Here is a 17,079-nt window from a genome sequence, read left to right as displayed (position 1 = left end):
CTCTTTCATGTTGATATGTAGATGTTGTAGTCTGACAGGCCACTTGTTTTGTATCCACTTTCCATTTAGATGAGCTCCCCAAGCTTTGTCTGAGGCATCTGTCGTTAAAATTTGACTCGCCTCTGGCCGGGTCACAGAGAGTCCCTTGTTTAGGTGACATTCCTGAGCCCACCACAAAAATTCCTTTTGAATGCAAGGTATTATTTGAATGACAGTGTCCAGATCCTGGCAGTGCTGTGTCCATACATTTTTGAGATACCATTGTAGCTTCCTCATATGCAGTTTGGCATTGGGAAGCACCAGAATACAAGATGCCATGAACCCTAAGGCTTGAAGGACTGTCCTTGCAGTCAGCCCGGACTGATGAGATAGTTGATGGAAGTAAAGGGATAGACTCTTTTGTTTGTCCGGGGTTAAAAGGGCCATCTGGGATGCTGTATTCAGTCTCACACCCAGAAAGCACATGTCTTGAGAGGGTACTAGACTGGACTTTATTTCGTTCACAGAATACCCTAGGCATCTTAGCACTGCTATCACATATTCCAAATGATGAAGAAGCTCTTCTCTTCCTTGAGCCAGAATTAGGCAGTCGTCCAAATAAGGATAGATCTGTATTCCTTTTAGTCTGAAGAAAGCTATCACTGGAGCCAGAACTTTCGTGAACACTCTGGGCAGTAGATAAGCCAAAGGGCAATGCAGAGAACTGATAGTGAGAAGTCCCAGCTCGAAAACGCAGATACTTTCTGCAACTTAGTCTGATAGGAACATGAAGGTAAGCCTCCTTGAGATCTAAAGTTACCATCCAATGATCTTTGCCCAGCAGAGGTAAAAGCTGCTGCAACGTCAACATTTTGAACTTGGGAATGTCCAGATAAGTGTTGGGGATAGATAAATCCAAAATTGGTCTCCACGTGTTCCCCTTCTTTGGTACTAGGAACAGGCGAGAATAAAATCCTAGGCCCACTTCTGGCAGAGGGACCGGCTGTTTGGCCCCTAGTCGGAGCAACAGAGAAACCTGTTTGTGAGCCTCTATTCTTTGTTGAGGAGGAACGTCTGGCATGCCTTTGAAAGGAGGCAAGGTATGGAAATAAAACCTGTAGCCGTGGTGTATGATATCCAATACCCATCTGTCCTGGGTAATTAAATTCCAATTTTCTTTGAAAAGTGCCAACCTTCCTCCCAAAGGTGCTGCCAGACGAGCAGGCTCTGGCAGCTGAAAAGGTAGGTCATTGGGTCTGCTTACGAAAGGACTGACCCCTGCCCTCACCCGAAGCCTGTGCAGGAAAACTCCCTGTTCTAGGCCTGAAAGAGCCCTGAGCTCTGCCCTTACCACGTCTAGATCTACCCCTAGACTGTGAATCATAAGAAGGATACGTCCACCCTTTAGTAGGCCAATTTCTACTAAACTTTGGTGGCTGGACCTGCAAAAAATCCTTAACAGTCTGCATAGACTTAGCCTTGTCTTCCATTTTCTTTAAAACTGTCTCAACAGGAGGACCAAACAACACGTCAGATTGTAAAGGAGCATCTAAAATCCTTGTTTTAACATGTTCAGACAAATTCTGATCCCTCAGCCAGGCGTGCCTGCGAAGAACTGACCCAGTGGCAGCCACCCTAGACGAGGCCTGTACAGCATCAAAACCACATTGCAAAGAATGCTTACCCACCTGTTCAGAAACATGCACTAAATCTTGCAACTCCTTACAATCAATACCTACTGCCAGAGCATCAACCTTAGACTTCAATTGTGAAAGGAGATAATTTTGGTATTTCAACATGTGAAACTGGCAATTCAGAGCCCTCATAGCAAGAGTGGAAGAAGTATAGACTTTCTTACCCCATCTATCCAAGGCCCTAGCCTCCTTGTCTGCAGGAACCGGATTCTTAACAACAGAAGCCTTAACACCTTTAGGCCCCTGGCTAACAGTTTCTGGGTCTGCCCTAGGACTCTTAAAAAGATACTTATGAGCTTCAGGCACCCTGTAATACCTATCCGGCTTAACAGGAGCAGGAGGCAAAGAATCAGGATTAAGAGAAGCTTCTGTAAAAACATCTTCCACTACATCCAAAACAGGAGGTATAGCCAAAGGCCTATGCTGGGGTAACAACAGAAATTCCCTAAGCCTTTTCCTGGAATCAGAGAAGTCCTGACCTTCCCACTTAAAATGCTCCCTCATGGAATGAAGAGTTTCTGAAAAAGAAAAATCCTCAGGAGGAGTAGCAGAAGGAGTAGAATCATCCACATCAGAATCAGAATAAGGAGAGTACTCCTGCAAGTCTTCAGCCGAAGACTCTGAAACATCTGAAGCCTGCTCAAAACCCCCCAGCTCAGGCTCCACCCTAGGCCTCTTATCAGGAGGGGGCATAGAACCCCTAATCAAAGTAATCAAATCTTCTGCCATTTTAAGCATATGCTTCTTGGGCACAGTACCTGAAGAGCTAGGGGTAACACCAACTGAAGCTAAACCTGGCCTGCCCCTGGGGGAAGCCTTTGAAACAGAAGGAGAGGGCCTAGCCACCTTAGGAAGGGAGGGGAGTATAGTAACATGAGAAGCCCCCTCAGCCTGACTAGTCTCCTGAGAAGCCACATCTTGTAATAATAAGGTCTCACCCTGGGAACACAAAGAAACCTCCGGTGGAGCCACCGGCTCCACCGACACCTCTAAAGAACCGGTGTCAGGCACAGACGGTTCTTCTAGCCTAGGCTTAACTGCCTTGTCCTTGCGCTTCTTTGAAGAAGCGGGCGTCGGAGCATCCGACGGCATTTTATAGTTGCACCGCTTCCCAAAGACTAACCTCGCACAATCCAACCTTCTCTTTATAGTGCGTTTATTAAATCTAGCACAAGAGCAACAGCCAACAACGTCGTGCTCAGGCCCTAAGCAAGGAATACACAAAGTATGATAATCTTTATGCGGTATCTGTTTCCCACAAGAAATGCAATTATTAACTTTTTCTGACATCCGGTAAATGACTGAGGCAAGAAAAAACTAAAATATTCCCCAACGGGGTACTTAGCCAACTTTGAACTCGGTCTGAAACTTCTAATTCGAAAAATCTCAGAACGCCAACCGGCACTTGCAACACTGCTTCTGCAAAACCATGCGGCAAAAAAGACTGAGGATATGACGTCGGTCATGCGCATTTGTACCCTGACGTCCTGACGTCAGTCAAATGCGCCCTGACCGACGTCAGCCTTATACTTTGATATTCGGGCCGACCGAGGACAGCGGACTACCCAAGTGTAAGGACTGCAGCAATGTGAGATGAAGAACATCAGAAAAAATCTACAAAATGTCAGACACCTTTGTAAGCAAACCAAAATAAAAGTTAAAAAGGATAAAATAAATCACTATTTTAACTTACAAAACAATTATTAAAAATCCTGTAAATTTCTGGAACTCAGTCAAAAAAATAAAACACCATTATTGAATTATCACTTGTGACATAGGCAAACTTACAAGTAAGTAAAAGAAAACAAACCATATTAACATGTCCACAGTTACAAACATTGTACATCACATATATTCTTTTGTACAATATAATCAATCCAACCCAACATTACCTAAATTGGTCAAATCCTGCCTTTCCTTAAACCTTATTCTTGCCCCAAAACATTTTCTTTCTGCATGCATTATTCCCACAATATCCATTTTTTTCTGTGTATTTTGATACTACTCTTTCCTAAATATCACATTTCTCATTCTTTTATCTGTGTTAAAATATTTACAACTTCAAATATGGTTGGTTTAGACTTTGATTTCCATTTTCTAGTAATTGCTTTTTTTGGCAGCCACCAGAATTAAACTTAACAAGGCCTTGCTATGTCTAGACAATTCAGATCCTATGTTCCAGCTTAAAAGTAATTTCCGTAGTTACACCCATTTGCTCATCCAGTATTTCTGACAGAGTACTCCCAAAACATATATTCCCAGTTCTCTTTTTTCCCCGTCACCTCCAATATTTATCTACCTTGAGGAAAAATTATTTGGCGTCTGATTGGGGTCTAAAAATATCTGTTCAAACAAGAAAATATCCTAAATCTTCTAGACTTTGTTGTATATATGAGTGGCATACATATGTCCTCTTATTGTTTGTCAATTTCTTTTCCAGTCTCTCTTCCCATTTTTTTAACCTCCTCTAATTGATTCCTATAGTTATCCTGCAATATTTTATGCATCCTAGTAATTATCCATTTTTAACAGCAGCTTCTGTTGTAGGTTCAACCAAAAACTCTACCAGAGCAGGTCTTTCACTTAGGATTCCCCTGTTCCTTTCTCTTTGGCTGCATTATTATATCAGTCACTGATAGGATAGGCAGTCTGTAGCTGGCAGTCGAAATGAATTTTTTGGCATCTTTCCATTTTATTACCTTTCCCTTTCTAATTATTTGTTACCTATACCTTGGTTCCTTTGCCAGTTTCCTCCAATAAATGCCAGCTTCCTCTTGCCTGTTCGCTGTTCCCCTAGTTGCTGTCATCTGAATCACCAGAATCTCCTTTCCTGTGTTAGCTTAGTTCTTAAAATACTTTCTGCTGCTTTAGGTATATAATATTCTACATGACTGTTATCTTCCTTAAGGGTTTGCATCTATAATCCCACTCTGTCCTTATTTCTTGAACTTCCCTCACTTTATCATCTTTGTTTATGTGACGTTTGATTACTGGGAAAGTCTAACTGGGTCCAGGGGAACCCGTTATTGACAGAGGCCTGGGGAGAAGAGCTCTAAATGCATGTAAAAAGTATTAGTACAGAAGTTAAGACAGAAGTATAAAGTAAAACATGGGAAGAACAAAATGAAAATATTAAGTTACAAGTAGAAACTATTACAATAAATATAATACATTTTCGTAGAAGGAAATTCGACTATGAAACACTACTTGTATGTTTAGGGTAGTGACAATCCGTGAAACATAAGTGTAGAAATATAAGTTAAAGGATAAGAAATAAATTTAGAGCACGTGGGTTAACTAGGTAAGGAATGTGGGAAGTATAAAAAATAAAGGAAGGAGCTAGAGTGAGATGAACAAAGTAGTTGGGGTGAGAAGATAGTGAGGTACGGATATATCAGAAAGAAATTTAAGCCTATTACAGATAACAGATGGAGAACTAAAAAGGTGGAAAGGGGGAGAAGGGAGTAAGGGAAGGAGAATTAGATGTTGTGAAAAGTAAGTTTGAGAAGATATAGTGTCAAGTAGGGTTCGAACAGGAACAGATTTATGCTTTGCTTAAGTATTCCTTTAGAGTGTTTTTAAATGAAAGGAAGTTGGTGTTTGATCTTATGTTTGTGGGAAGTTTATTCCAAGTTTTGGTAGTGGTATAGGAATATAGGGATTTTCCAGCAGTTTTGTTGGGCTTGTGTGCATAAAAGAAGTTGTTTGTCTTTGGATCTTAGAGGTCTGTTAAGGAGAGAGAACGTATGTTAGTGCAGGACAGGTAGGTAGTAGAGCTATAGATAATGTTGTGGGCTGTTAAGAGTTGTAAGAAGGTGAGTCGTGGGAGCTCCAGCCATTTCAATGATTGAAGTGCAATGCAGTGACGAGTGGAATATGAAGAGTTTGTGGCAAATTTTGCAATTTTATTATAGCAGGTTTCAAGTTTTGATAAAAGAGAGGTCTGAAGATTGATAAAGATTGGCACCACATGAGAGGATAAGTAATAAGAAGGTATTAGCAAGACTGATTCTAGTAGACTGGTTAAGAAAAGGTGAATGTCAATACAGCATACCTAATTTCTGATTAGTTTTTATGCTATTTTGTATACAAGTGTTAAGTTTTAAGTTATTAATAATTACACCTAGCAGCTTTGTTTTTGGACAGTTTCAATCAGTAGGTTGTTTAGGGAATGAATGTTGAAATTTTTTAAAATTTTTGTAGGGAATTCATTCAGGGATGTGAGATAGCTCAGCACAGACCAGGTACTCGGGTTTCTGCTTGTATAGAATATATTGTTTTGTATTATGCTGCTCTGGAGCCATATTCAAGTGCAACTTGGATCTATGTTTGGAAAAAAGAAAATTGACTTCAGGACTGTCCCCTGTACTACTGATGGACAGAGGGAACTAAATGTTTTATCACATGCATAAGTCAAATTATCTGTGGTATGATCTCGGTTGTTACTACTAGAGGTAATATATAATTTCCAACCATGGGTTGGGTAAGGCTAATCTATAACCAAATGGGATAGAATAGGTTAGCTCAAGCACAACAAGGAAAATTGGCTAGTCTTAAGATGGCCCAAAAGTGCAGCTAACCTAATATTTCCATATGAACCTGTAGCATCTCCCACAGTGGTGTCCCTCCTTTCTGTTATTTCAGAGACCCCATGACGATCTGCAGTTCTCTGTAGTGGCTGCTGCTAAAGAGCCTCTTCCCACTCCTATGAAAAGCTAGCTGCTTCTCTGCCAGTCCCCTTCCCTCTGGACAAAATGTCCAGCACTGTGGCTAGCAGCATACACTGATAAACTTTTCTCACCAAAATCATGTCATCTTTTCCTTAAGATAGAACAGAAAGGAATATTCTTGTGACTCAGAGCAGGCAGTATTAGGTGACTACTTAGGTCTGCTTAGAAAGTACGTAGTCAGAGACAAGAACATTTCCAGAAGAGTAGGAGGATTTCAGCTATCATCCAGATGGAGAAAGAACATTATTAGGGGATATAGCAGTCTGCTAACTGAAAACTGTCATCTAGATTGAGAGAGAACATTTTTTGGGTTATACAACCGTCAGCTAACTGAAAACAGACTGCCATCTAGATGGAGAAAGAACATTTATTGGGGATATAACAGCTAACTGAAAACTGCTATTAAACGGGGAGAGAACATTTATTGGGCATATAAGAGTTAGCTAATGGAAAACTGTCATTAGATGGGGAAAAGAACATTACTGGATGTGGAGTTATGAGAAGTAAGTGTCATGAGACTGGGGACACAACTTTTACTGAGCATAAAAGAAATGGGTGTTTATACATCAGCAATCGGGAGAATGTACTTGTTGACTGTGTTAGTGGACAGAGAAGAAGTGTGAAATGTATTGGAGTACTCCAGACAAGCAAACCTGAAGTATTACCAACTGCTGATTCTTGTACTTTTTGTGTCTGTAAATTGTAGGCATAAGCCTGGTGTTGTTTAGATTCTCTTTTTTTGTGTGATTCTCAAAATGTTGCCTTATCTTGTTTGTGAATAAACCTGCTTGCAACCTGAGTTGTTCTCCAGAAGATATATTTTCAGATCACCAGTTTCAGTTTTCCAACCAGAGTGATTGATACATGTTTTACAGGGATTGCTCTTTGTACATCTTAAGTGAAATACCTATCTTATGCTGTTCATTTTTTTTTCTGTTTCAGGGAACTGCAGAAACCCATGAATTGGCAGAAGGTTGTATGGCAGATATTCTGCATGCTAGGATTGATGGTGAACTTATGGAATTAGTCCTGGTTAAGTATCAGGGTCGTAATTGGAATGGTCATCTCAAAGTCCACAATGGTCTTCCAGAATTTTTCCTTGTGTGCTTTACTGCAGATTCAGTGGAAAAACTAACCGTGGATTTGTCAGTCCATGTTAAGTGGGTGAATGGACGTATGTTCCTGTCTGTTTTCAGTCCTTACTGGATAATTAACCAGACCTCCAGGATACTTCAATATCGAGCTGAAGATGTACATGTAAAGCATCCAGCTGACTTCCGAGACATTGTCCTGTTCTCTTTCAAAAAGAAAAACATTTTCAGCAAAAATAAGGTATGTTTATTTATATATATATATATATATATATATATATATATGTATGTACACACACACACACACACACACACACACATCTGTACATTTTTATAAAGCACACATTTTTATTATACTAGCATGTTAAAATCGTCCTCCACAGTCAGTTTATTCTTGATTAAAAAAAAAAAGTTCTGACCATCCATCCATTCTTTCTTTTTCTAAGCAGCTTGCCCTTGTGTAGGTTATGATGAAGTTCTTGTCACAATTTCTTGATTGTTACTATATGGAGTACATGCGTGGGTGGGTATATACAACAGCTATGTACCCAGTGTTGGCCTTTACATTTGTAATATTACTATATTAACTCACATCACCATTCAGACCTTTATAAACCTAGAGGTCTAAAAAGTATAATTGAGTATAATGCCCCTTTGGTATGTATCTGTCATGACACATGCAACAAATGGAATGCCTCCACGTTACTAAAATGATAAATTTCTAAACCGTATATCCTACGCAGACTGATTCAAAAGTCCTGTCACTATATTCTCTATCATACAGACTGCTTAGCAGTGACCTGTGCTTGGCATACAAGGCATCCCCAACCTATTACTGATGGAACTTCTGCACTTAGCAAGTTAAATGGCATCAGAAATACTCACTCTAGGGATCTAAACCTCTTCTGCAATACTAATAGAACAGCTTGAATGGACAGGTATGTCTTGCAGAGAATACTACTGCTCTACATCAAACTGTCTATCAATATAAAAAGCTCATCCCTGCCCTTATTCAAACACAACTTGGATCTAAGGTTGAGAAACAGAAATTTTACCCCAGGATATCTCTCTGTAGTACTAACGGACAGAGGCAGCTCCTAAATGCTTCCAGTTATTCTTATTAAAGGTAATATATAATTATCAACCATGGGATAGGTAAGGACAGTCTATAACCAAGTGGGATAAGTTAAGCTGAGCATAAAAAGTGAAACTGGCTAGGCTTAAAATGGCCCACAAGGGCAGCTAGCCTGGTACTTACCTGTGTATCTATAACTGGGACAGGGCTGGAGATTAACAGACTGGAGACAAGGGGGAGAACAAATCTTTAATAAAACAGCTTGTATAGCAATTGAAGCAAAGGGAGGGATTCACAAAATTATTTGACATTTGTTTACCAGGAAAATCTGACTGGGTCATAATGTTCCCATTTTCAGTGGAGGCTTGGGGAGAAAAGCTCCACTTACATCATTGTTTCTTAACAGGTGCAAAAACTCAACAGACATTATAACATTTAATCACAAATTACACATATTAGATACAGTATCTTAGAAGAAACATGACATTCATTATATGGAAAGATTAACAACAGGATATGCAAAAAGGCAGAGAAATAACATATTTGAAGTTTACTATCTGCTAGGATACCGGATCACGATTGAGTTGGTGAGAGAGAGAGGGACTAATGTGAGAAGAAGGTATGATGAGATAGTGGAGGTAAAGACACAGGTGAAACGTTTAAGAGTAAGAAACATAGGTAGGAAGGGAAAGGGAAGAAGAGAGTTAAAGAAAGATTGGTGTGCTTCATCCTGGACTATTACAGGAGTAGATCCATGATTTGGTTAAGTAGTATTATAAGGAGCATTTGAAGGAGTGCTTGTTTGTAGTAGGTTTCATAGCTCAGGGAAGGACATTCTATCATTTTGTAACAGCAGGAGTAGAGGCTTGTACTTGGCCTTTTTTGGGGTTTGTGGGTTGAGAGAAGGTATTTTTGTGTAGATCTAAGATGTCTATGTTGTACATAATGGTTAATTAATGGCTGAGGGCAGAACAAACAAGATGTTTATGGATGATGATGTCTAGTGTAATAAAGGTGCATGTATTGTAGTTGAAGGGGAAGTTTGAGTCAGCAGAGGGGAATATAAGGCTTTACAATGATGAGTTAGATGGGAAAAATTTGTGGCAAACTTGTCAATTTTATTATAGCAGCTTTCAATGTGTTTTTTCAGGGAAGTCTGTAGATTTGTAAAGATTGGAGCTCCGTCTAATAGTGAGGGCAAGAGGTAGGCTTTGGCCAGTGTCATTTTATTTATTTTTATTTTATTTTTTATGTTTAAATAAAGGTTTTGTTCCTATATAGGAAGCCTACATTGTGGTGTTTTTTTAATGCTACTCTATATGTGGAGGTCAAATTTAAGTTTATCATCAATTATTACTTCTAGTAATTTGGTGTGTTGAACCAGTTTTTATTTCTTTGTTTACAGAGAAGATTTTGAAATTGGTAGTATGAGTATTGAGTATGTCCTGTTGGAGAAAAGGAGTAGCTTTGTTGAACATTAATGACCCAGGCTTCTGTGGATGAGAAGGCTTGTGTTATATGCTGTAGATGAGTTATTGTGTCTGATTTGCTGATGATCGTGGAGCCATCTGCATATTGTATTAGAGTGCCTTCTCTGGAGGCTGTATGAAGCTGATAGACATTAAATAAAAGAGATCCGAGGATGGAACTTTGAGGTATGCCTTGGGGGTGATGAGACAGGAGGAGATAATGTTGCCATTTTACTGCTTGCTGTCTGTCAGATAGCTAGAGAACCACTGAAGTGAGGGGGGGGGGGTAGACCAATAATCGAAAGTTGAGCTTAGAGTGAGAGACCATATCAAATGCTTTTGACAAATCTAGGAATAATGCAGATACTAGTTTACCACTGTCACAAGCTTTAACTGTGTCCATAAAAGATAGGGCTGTTGAGGTACTGTGGGCAGGTCTGAAGTATTGCTGTGTGAGAATGGGAAGATTATTAAGTTGATGTGGTGAAGAAGTTGGATATGTATGCATTTTTCTAGAATTTTGGAGAGGAGGACAAGATTACTGTGGGACAAACGTTTGTGACTTCAGTGGAGTTCCCTCCCTTATGAATCGGGATAACATGGGACATGAGATTCAGCTATGGATCTATTAATTAGGATGTTAACTGAGAATGCAATTGTATCGGCAGCCACCTTTCGGTATTCTGTAGGGAAGAGTTCTGCTGAGGTGGAGCAGAGTTTGAGTTGTCGTATTAGTTTGGAATGGGTTGAAAGTTAAAAAGGGGTGGGGGGATGATTCAGTGTTGATGAGGTGTTGGTTATCTGTCGATGTTGTGGGGATGTGTGAGGGCTATTATTGGGTGGTTTATTTGGGGTAGTGGTTTGTGATTGCTGAGTTGGGTTCAGATGTTGATTGGTTATGCCTTCTATGAAGTAAGTATTGAATTTACAAACAAAACTACACCCAGTAAGGGTAAAACTTGTAAAAAATAACAGAAAACAAAAACGGACAAGGAAATCCACTACTTTATTACGATGCTCTTAAAAACTAAGCACTTTCGCCATTTACAAATGGCTTCTTCAGAGTTAATAAGTGTCAAAAGCTTCACTTCCTATAACAGGTGTAACTGGGTGTTCCACATTTAAAATAATTAAATACACTTTCATGTATCGCCCCTTGAAAGAGCGACTCCAACAAGGACAAATCTATTCCATGATAGGCAGTATTCATCTCATTCTTAGAGACTCTCTGATATGTAGAATAGTCATTTAATATTTCTTGCATTTTTTCCACATAGTCAAAGTGAGACATAATGACAACCCCACCCCCCTTTATCAGGCTTCATTATTCTCACTTCACTGTTATTAGCCAGTTCAAATAAGGAATTTCTTTCTTCATTGTCAAGATTGTCATAATTACTAAAGTTACCTGTTTTTACTGTTTTTCTCCTAATTTCATTATAACACAATTTTTCAAAAATTATTATATCCTTAAGAACAGGGGGTTTAAATGTACTTTTCCTTTTGGGTATTTTAGGTAACAAGCTTTTTCATTGTTCTTGTCATTAACAAAACAATGACAAACTCAGCTGCCTAGTAAACAGTTTAAAACTAGTATAGACATCTACAAAGTCCAAATAAAATGCAGGGACAAAGGTAAAACCTTTGCACAACAAATTATGGTGCACATTTTTAATATTCAAGGCACTGTAGTTGTAAATTGTAAAACCATATTTTTTATAAATGTCACAGATGGCAGACTCATTCTGAATTTCAAAATGCAAAAGCGAACTATCTAACTCACATTGTGAGTACTCTGCACTAGTTTGGCAGATGTTCTTCATGTTTCACTGTTGCAGTCATTACATTTGGGTAATCTGCTTGCAGGTTGCCCTCAGCTGGCCTGATTAACAAAGTCTGGGTCCTGCATCAGTTGCTGTCCCTTCTTCCATGACGTCAGGTCGTCAGGGGTATAAAACATGCAGCTGACGCCATTACATCAGTCTTTCTTGCTGTGCGGTACTCGAACCAGAAGTAGTTCGCAAGTGCCGGTCGGCAGACTCCTGAAATTGTTGTTTTCGAGTTTCAGAACCGAAGTCTTCAACTTAAAGCTAAGTACCTCATTGGGGAAACTTTTTCTTGCTCCTTACCGATGTCAGTAAAAGTAAATAATTGCATTACTTGTGGAAAGCAAATACCTCAAATATTTTCATTCGTACTTTATTCCTTGCCTAGGCCCTGACCACGACGTACCTTGCTGTCGGTTTTGTGCTTTATTTAATCAGCTCACTATCCATCGTTGGTATATTTTTGCCTCTAAATATTTCAGTTCTCTGTTTAATTATCCAGAAATGTCGGTTAGCCATCTGACTACTGGGATTCCGAAAAAACGCAAAGATAAAGACAGAGACAGGCCACCGAGGTCCAAAACTGCCGACGACACTTCTCCTAAGCCAGTCGCCAGTTCGCCGGTACTTAGTGAGGAGCTTTCGCAGCCCCTGATACCTTCTAATTCTGATTCGCAGGCCTCTACTGAGACCCATTTGGAGTCCGGTATGCCGCGAGGTACTTCAGCTATGGAACCCGCGGATGTCTCTACCTTGGATGGGTCTGGAGTCGCTGTGCAGGTACCGGCTTCTGAGGGTGTATTCAGGCCTACTGACTTGCATATTAAATCAACACCTCCTTCATTACTAAGGCCTAAATCTCGATCCATGTCTAAAAAACTGACTCCCAGGCCACATGCTCAGGCCCCTATGCCTAAAAAACAAATGATAAAAATGGCTGAAGATCTAATAACTCTAATCAGGGGTAGTCAACCCCCCCCCCCCCAAAGAGGCTTAGGGCTGAGCTTGAATATGAATCTTCTGATCAGGATTCTGTTTCTTTTGACTCTTCTGATGACCTGGATTTGTCCATACCTACTTATGAGGATTCTGATGCAGAGGATTATATTCCCTCTGCTTCCCCTCCTGAGGATTTTTCTTTTGGGGAAACTTTACATACTTTAAGGGAGCATTTTCACTGGGAAAGCCAGGAATTTTCTGATTCAAAAAAGAGGCTTAGGGATTTCCTCCTTCTACCTCAGCATAGGCCTTTGGCTATACCTCCTGTACTAGACATTGTTGATGTTTTCTCGGAATCCAGTTTGGTCCCTGATTCCCTGCCTCCTGCTCCTAGTAAACCTGACAGATACATAAGGGTTCCTGAGTCACACAAGTTCCTTTTCAAAAATCCTGTTGCAGATCCAGAGACTATTTCTCAGGGGCCCAAGGACATTAAGGCTTCTACTGCTAAAAATCCTACCCCTTCTGATAGAAACTCCAGGGTGCTGGATTGATAGGGTAAAAAGGTGTATACTTCTGAAACCTTGGCAATCAGAGCTTTAAACTGCCAATTTCATATGTTAAAATATCAGCAACATGCTATTGGACTGCTTAAACAGAAAATGACGTTGATTCCTGATTGTGTGGAAAATAAAGATTTACAGGACTTAAATGCATTCTGCTGAACAAGTTGGATAACATACTTTGCAATGTGGTTTTGATTCTTTAGAGGCCTCTTGCAGGGCTGCTGTTACTGGGTCTGTGCTTAGAAGGTATGTTTGACTTAAGGAGCAATCTTTGCCTGATCATGTTAAAGCTAAATTAATGATGTTCCTTTAAATCAGGACTGCCTGTTTGGCAACAAGGCTGACAAAGTTCTTAAAAAGATGGAAGATAAAGCTAAATCTATGCAAACTGTTAAAGATTTTTTACAAGTGTAACCTCCTAGATTTAGTAGGCACTGGCCTACTAAAAATTGGTCCTTTCCAGTCCCTTCCAGGACTTCTCAAGTCAAACCCAGACACAGCAAAAACCCCAGGTTTCAGTCCCAGGAACTCTCAGAACTAAGCAGTTGGGAGCGTCCACTTCCAAATCTGGAAATAAGACACCCCCCTATGGTAAACAGTCTAAATGACTTCCTTTTAAAATTCCCAAGCACTTATCTTTTGACCGCCCCTTTGGGGGAAAGATTGCTCTTCATGCAAAGAACTGGAAACTCATAACCCAGGACAAATGGGTTTTAAATATAGTGTCCCAGGGATACAGATTTCTTTTCCACACGTTGCCAACACCAAATGGGTGGCCAGACCTGCTCCCAAATCAGTGGGCAGAGGCTCAAAAACAAGTACTTTCTATCTTAAGCATGGGAGCTATTCAACTGGTACCAGAAGAAGAAAATGGACAAGGTTTCTACTCCAGACTTTTTCTGGTACCCAGAAAATACAAATCATGGTGCCAAATCCTGGACCTGTCTACTCTAAACACCTTTCTGGAGATTCCAAAATTCAAGATGCTGACTCTTCACCAATTACTACCAATGCTAGGCAAAGACGCCTGGTTGGGCAACACTAGATTTAAAAGAAGCATACCTGCACATCCCAATCAGGGAATCTTGCAGAAGATACCTATGCTTCAAAGCAGGCTGCACACATTATCAGTTCTCTGCACTGCCCTTTGGCTTGTCTACTGCACCCAGGGTATTCACAAAGTGCCTGGCTCCAGTTATTTCATTTTGCAGGCAAAGAAGTATTCAAATATACCCATACCTGGACGATTGTCTTAATTCAGGCAGAAAGCCAGGGCATACTTTTAAATCATCTGGCTTTTGTAAAAAAGGTTCTAACTTGCCCTGGGGTACACCATAAACGAAAAGAAATCACAACTGGTACCCTGTCAACAAATTACATTCCTGGGAGCAAGCTTGAATACAACTTCCCAGATGGCTTACCTCATGCCAGAAAAACAAATTCATTTGGTAACCTATTTCAAACAAGTGGCCACAAAAACCCTGCTATCTGCAAGACAAATACTGCAAGCCTTGGGGTTCATAGCTTCCTGCATTCTTCTAATTCCATATGCAAGACTGTATATGTGGAAACTACAGTGGTATCTAAAAAGCCTATGGAGTCAACATTCTCACAGCCTGTAAACAATTATTCCTATCATACCTTGCCTACGCCTAGAGTTCCTCTGGTGAGCAGAGGCCTGCCACCAAAACAAGGGACTACCATTCACACTACCCCCTGCCGCCCACACCCTAACAACGGATGCATCAAGACTATACATGGGGGGCTCACCTGGCATTGAAGTGCATTTAGGGCAAATGGAACCCAAGTCAAATGCACCTACATATCAATCAAAAAGAAATGTTAGCTGTACAGAATGCTCTGACAGCCTTCAAGGACTACATTCTTCCAGGACAACTATTGGTAAAGACGGACAACACCACGGTTATGTGGTACACATTCCTACCCCCTCTGCAGATTAGCCATGGCATTGTGGAACACAGTCTTGAGCTACCAAGTGCACCTACAAGCTCAATTCCTGCCAGGAAAATTAAATACACTGGCAGATGGACTAAGCATAAACCTCATTGACCCACACGAGTGGAAACTGGAACCAAGGTTTTTCAACATGTTGACAAGCGAATGGGGGAGCCCAGACATAGATCTATTTGCCTCCCCTCAAAACTACCAGTTGGACAGGTTTTGCACAAGGACTCCTCACAAATAAAGCTGGAAAGCGGATGCTTTGTCCTTCATCTGGAAAAAACTATCAGTCTACGCTTTCCCCCCACTGCCTCTGCTCTCCAAAGTTCTACTAAAAGGCAAACAGGACAAACCAAGGATGATCTTGTTTGCTCCAGTCTGGCTGCACCAACACTGGTACCCCCTCCTGCACAGTGTGTCGCAGTCATCTCCATGGCACCTGCCTCGGACCCCTTTCCTGTTGTCTCAGCAGGAGAACCAAATTTTGCACCCTCAGCTTCCAGCATTGAACCTTGTAGCCTGGCTAATCACGTAAATTCATCCATATACCGCAGCACACCTGTGATGGATGTCATCTTAGAGGCAAGGAGACCTAGTACTAGAAAATCTTATGCTGAAAAATGGAAAAGATTATGTTCTTGGAACCAATCTCAAGGGATGAGTACAGCAGCACCCAATTTGCCTCAGATTTTGCAATACTTAACTGAGATGCTTCACAAGGGCCTGTCTTTTTCCTCCATTAAAATCCACGCCTCAGCCATTTCAGCTCATTATAACACAGAACCTCCCTTCTTCTCTCATCCTCTGCTCAAGTAGTACCTCAGAGGGGCCAAAAATTTGAGACCACCCAGGAGAGCTCCAGCCCCTGCCTGGGACCTTAACTTTGTATTGGAGAAACTCACTCTACCTCCTTTCAAGCCAGCTGCTACTGCAGACTTAAAATTTCTTTCTTGGAAAACAGCTTTCCTTTTAGCAATCACTTCAGCTAGAAGGATATCTGAATTACAGGCCCTTATGGCAGTGGAGCCTTTCATTATCTTTCATGCGGACAGGGTGTCACTCAGGACCAATCCATCCTTCATGCCCAAGGTGGTATCCAGTGTGGCTCTTAATCAGTCCATTCATTTGCCAACCTTCTTTCCAAATCCACAGAACAGAGGAGAACGGATTCTGCATTCCATGGATGTGCATAGACAACTTAGATTCTACTTGGACAGGACTAAACCTCGCAGAAGATCTAAACAACTGCTGGTAGCATTTGCTGCAGGGGCAGAGGGGAAGGCTGTTTCAAAACAAACCATGTCTAAATAGATAAGCCATTGCATTAATTTCTGCTATAAGCACCATGGAAAACCTATCCCCCAGGGGATCAGATCTCACTCCATCAGGGCTGCATTTACTTCTACAGCCTTTCTCAGAGGTGTCCCTACCAGGGACATCCTAGAAGCTGCTACCTGGAGTTCTGTACATACTTTCACCAAGCATTATAATTTGCCAACTTTCTCTAAATCCAGAGCTGGCTTTGCCACTGCTGTCTTGCAGGGCCTTATAGCTGGCCCTAATGCTATATAAACTCCTCCTCCCAACCATAGCTTTGGGAATCTACCCAAATGTAATGACTGCAATAGTGAAACACGAAGAACATAGTAAAGTTATGTACACTTACCATAAATGTAGATGTTCGAGTGGATTCACTGTTGCAGTCCTGGTTAACCTCCCTCCAGCCCCCTATTTTCTTCTGGCTATAC

At 40.8% G+C, this 17,079-nt stretch overlaps 1 protein-coding gene across 1 annotated transcript in view; it reads left to right on the top strand.

The window, feature by feature from the left end:
• The window catches only part of VPS13C (vacuolar protein sorting 13 homolog C), a 6,956,796-nt gene that overhangs the window by 4,803,515 nt on the left and 2,136,202 nt on the right, over positions 1 to 17,079 (top strand). The window contains exon 61 of the mRNA XM_044076309.1: positions 7,346 to 7,735. Coding sequence (XP_043932244.1) covers positions 7,346 to 7,735 — 390 coding nt within the window. The remainder of the gene's footprint in view (positions 1 to 7,345; positions 7,736 to 17,079) is intronic.

This window comes from Protopterus annectens, chromosome 7.part0 (assembly GCF_019279795.1).
Source record: "Protopterus annectens isolate FY-2018-M chromosome 7.part0, PAN1.0, whole genome shotgun sequence".
NCBI lineage: Eukaryota > Metazoa > Chordata > Ceratodontiformes > Protopteridae > Protopterus > Protopterus annectens.
The sequence above is the reverse complement of the archived record's forward strand: the minus strand, read 5'-3'. Positions and strand labels throughout refer to the sequence as shown.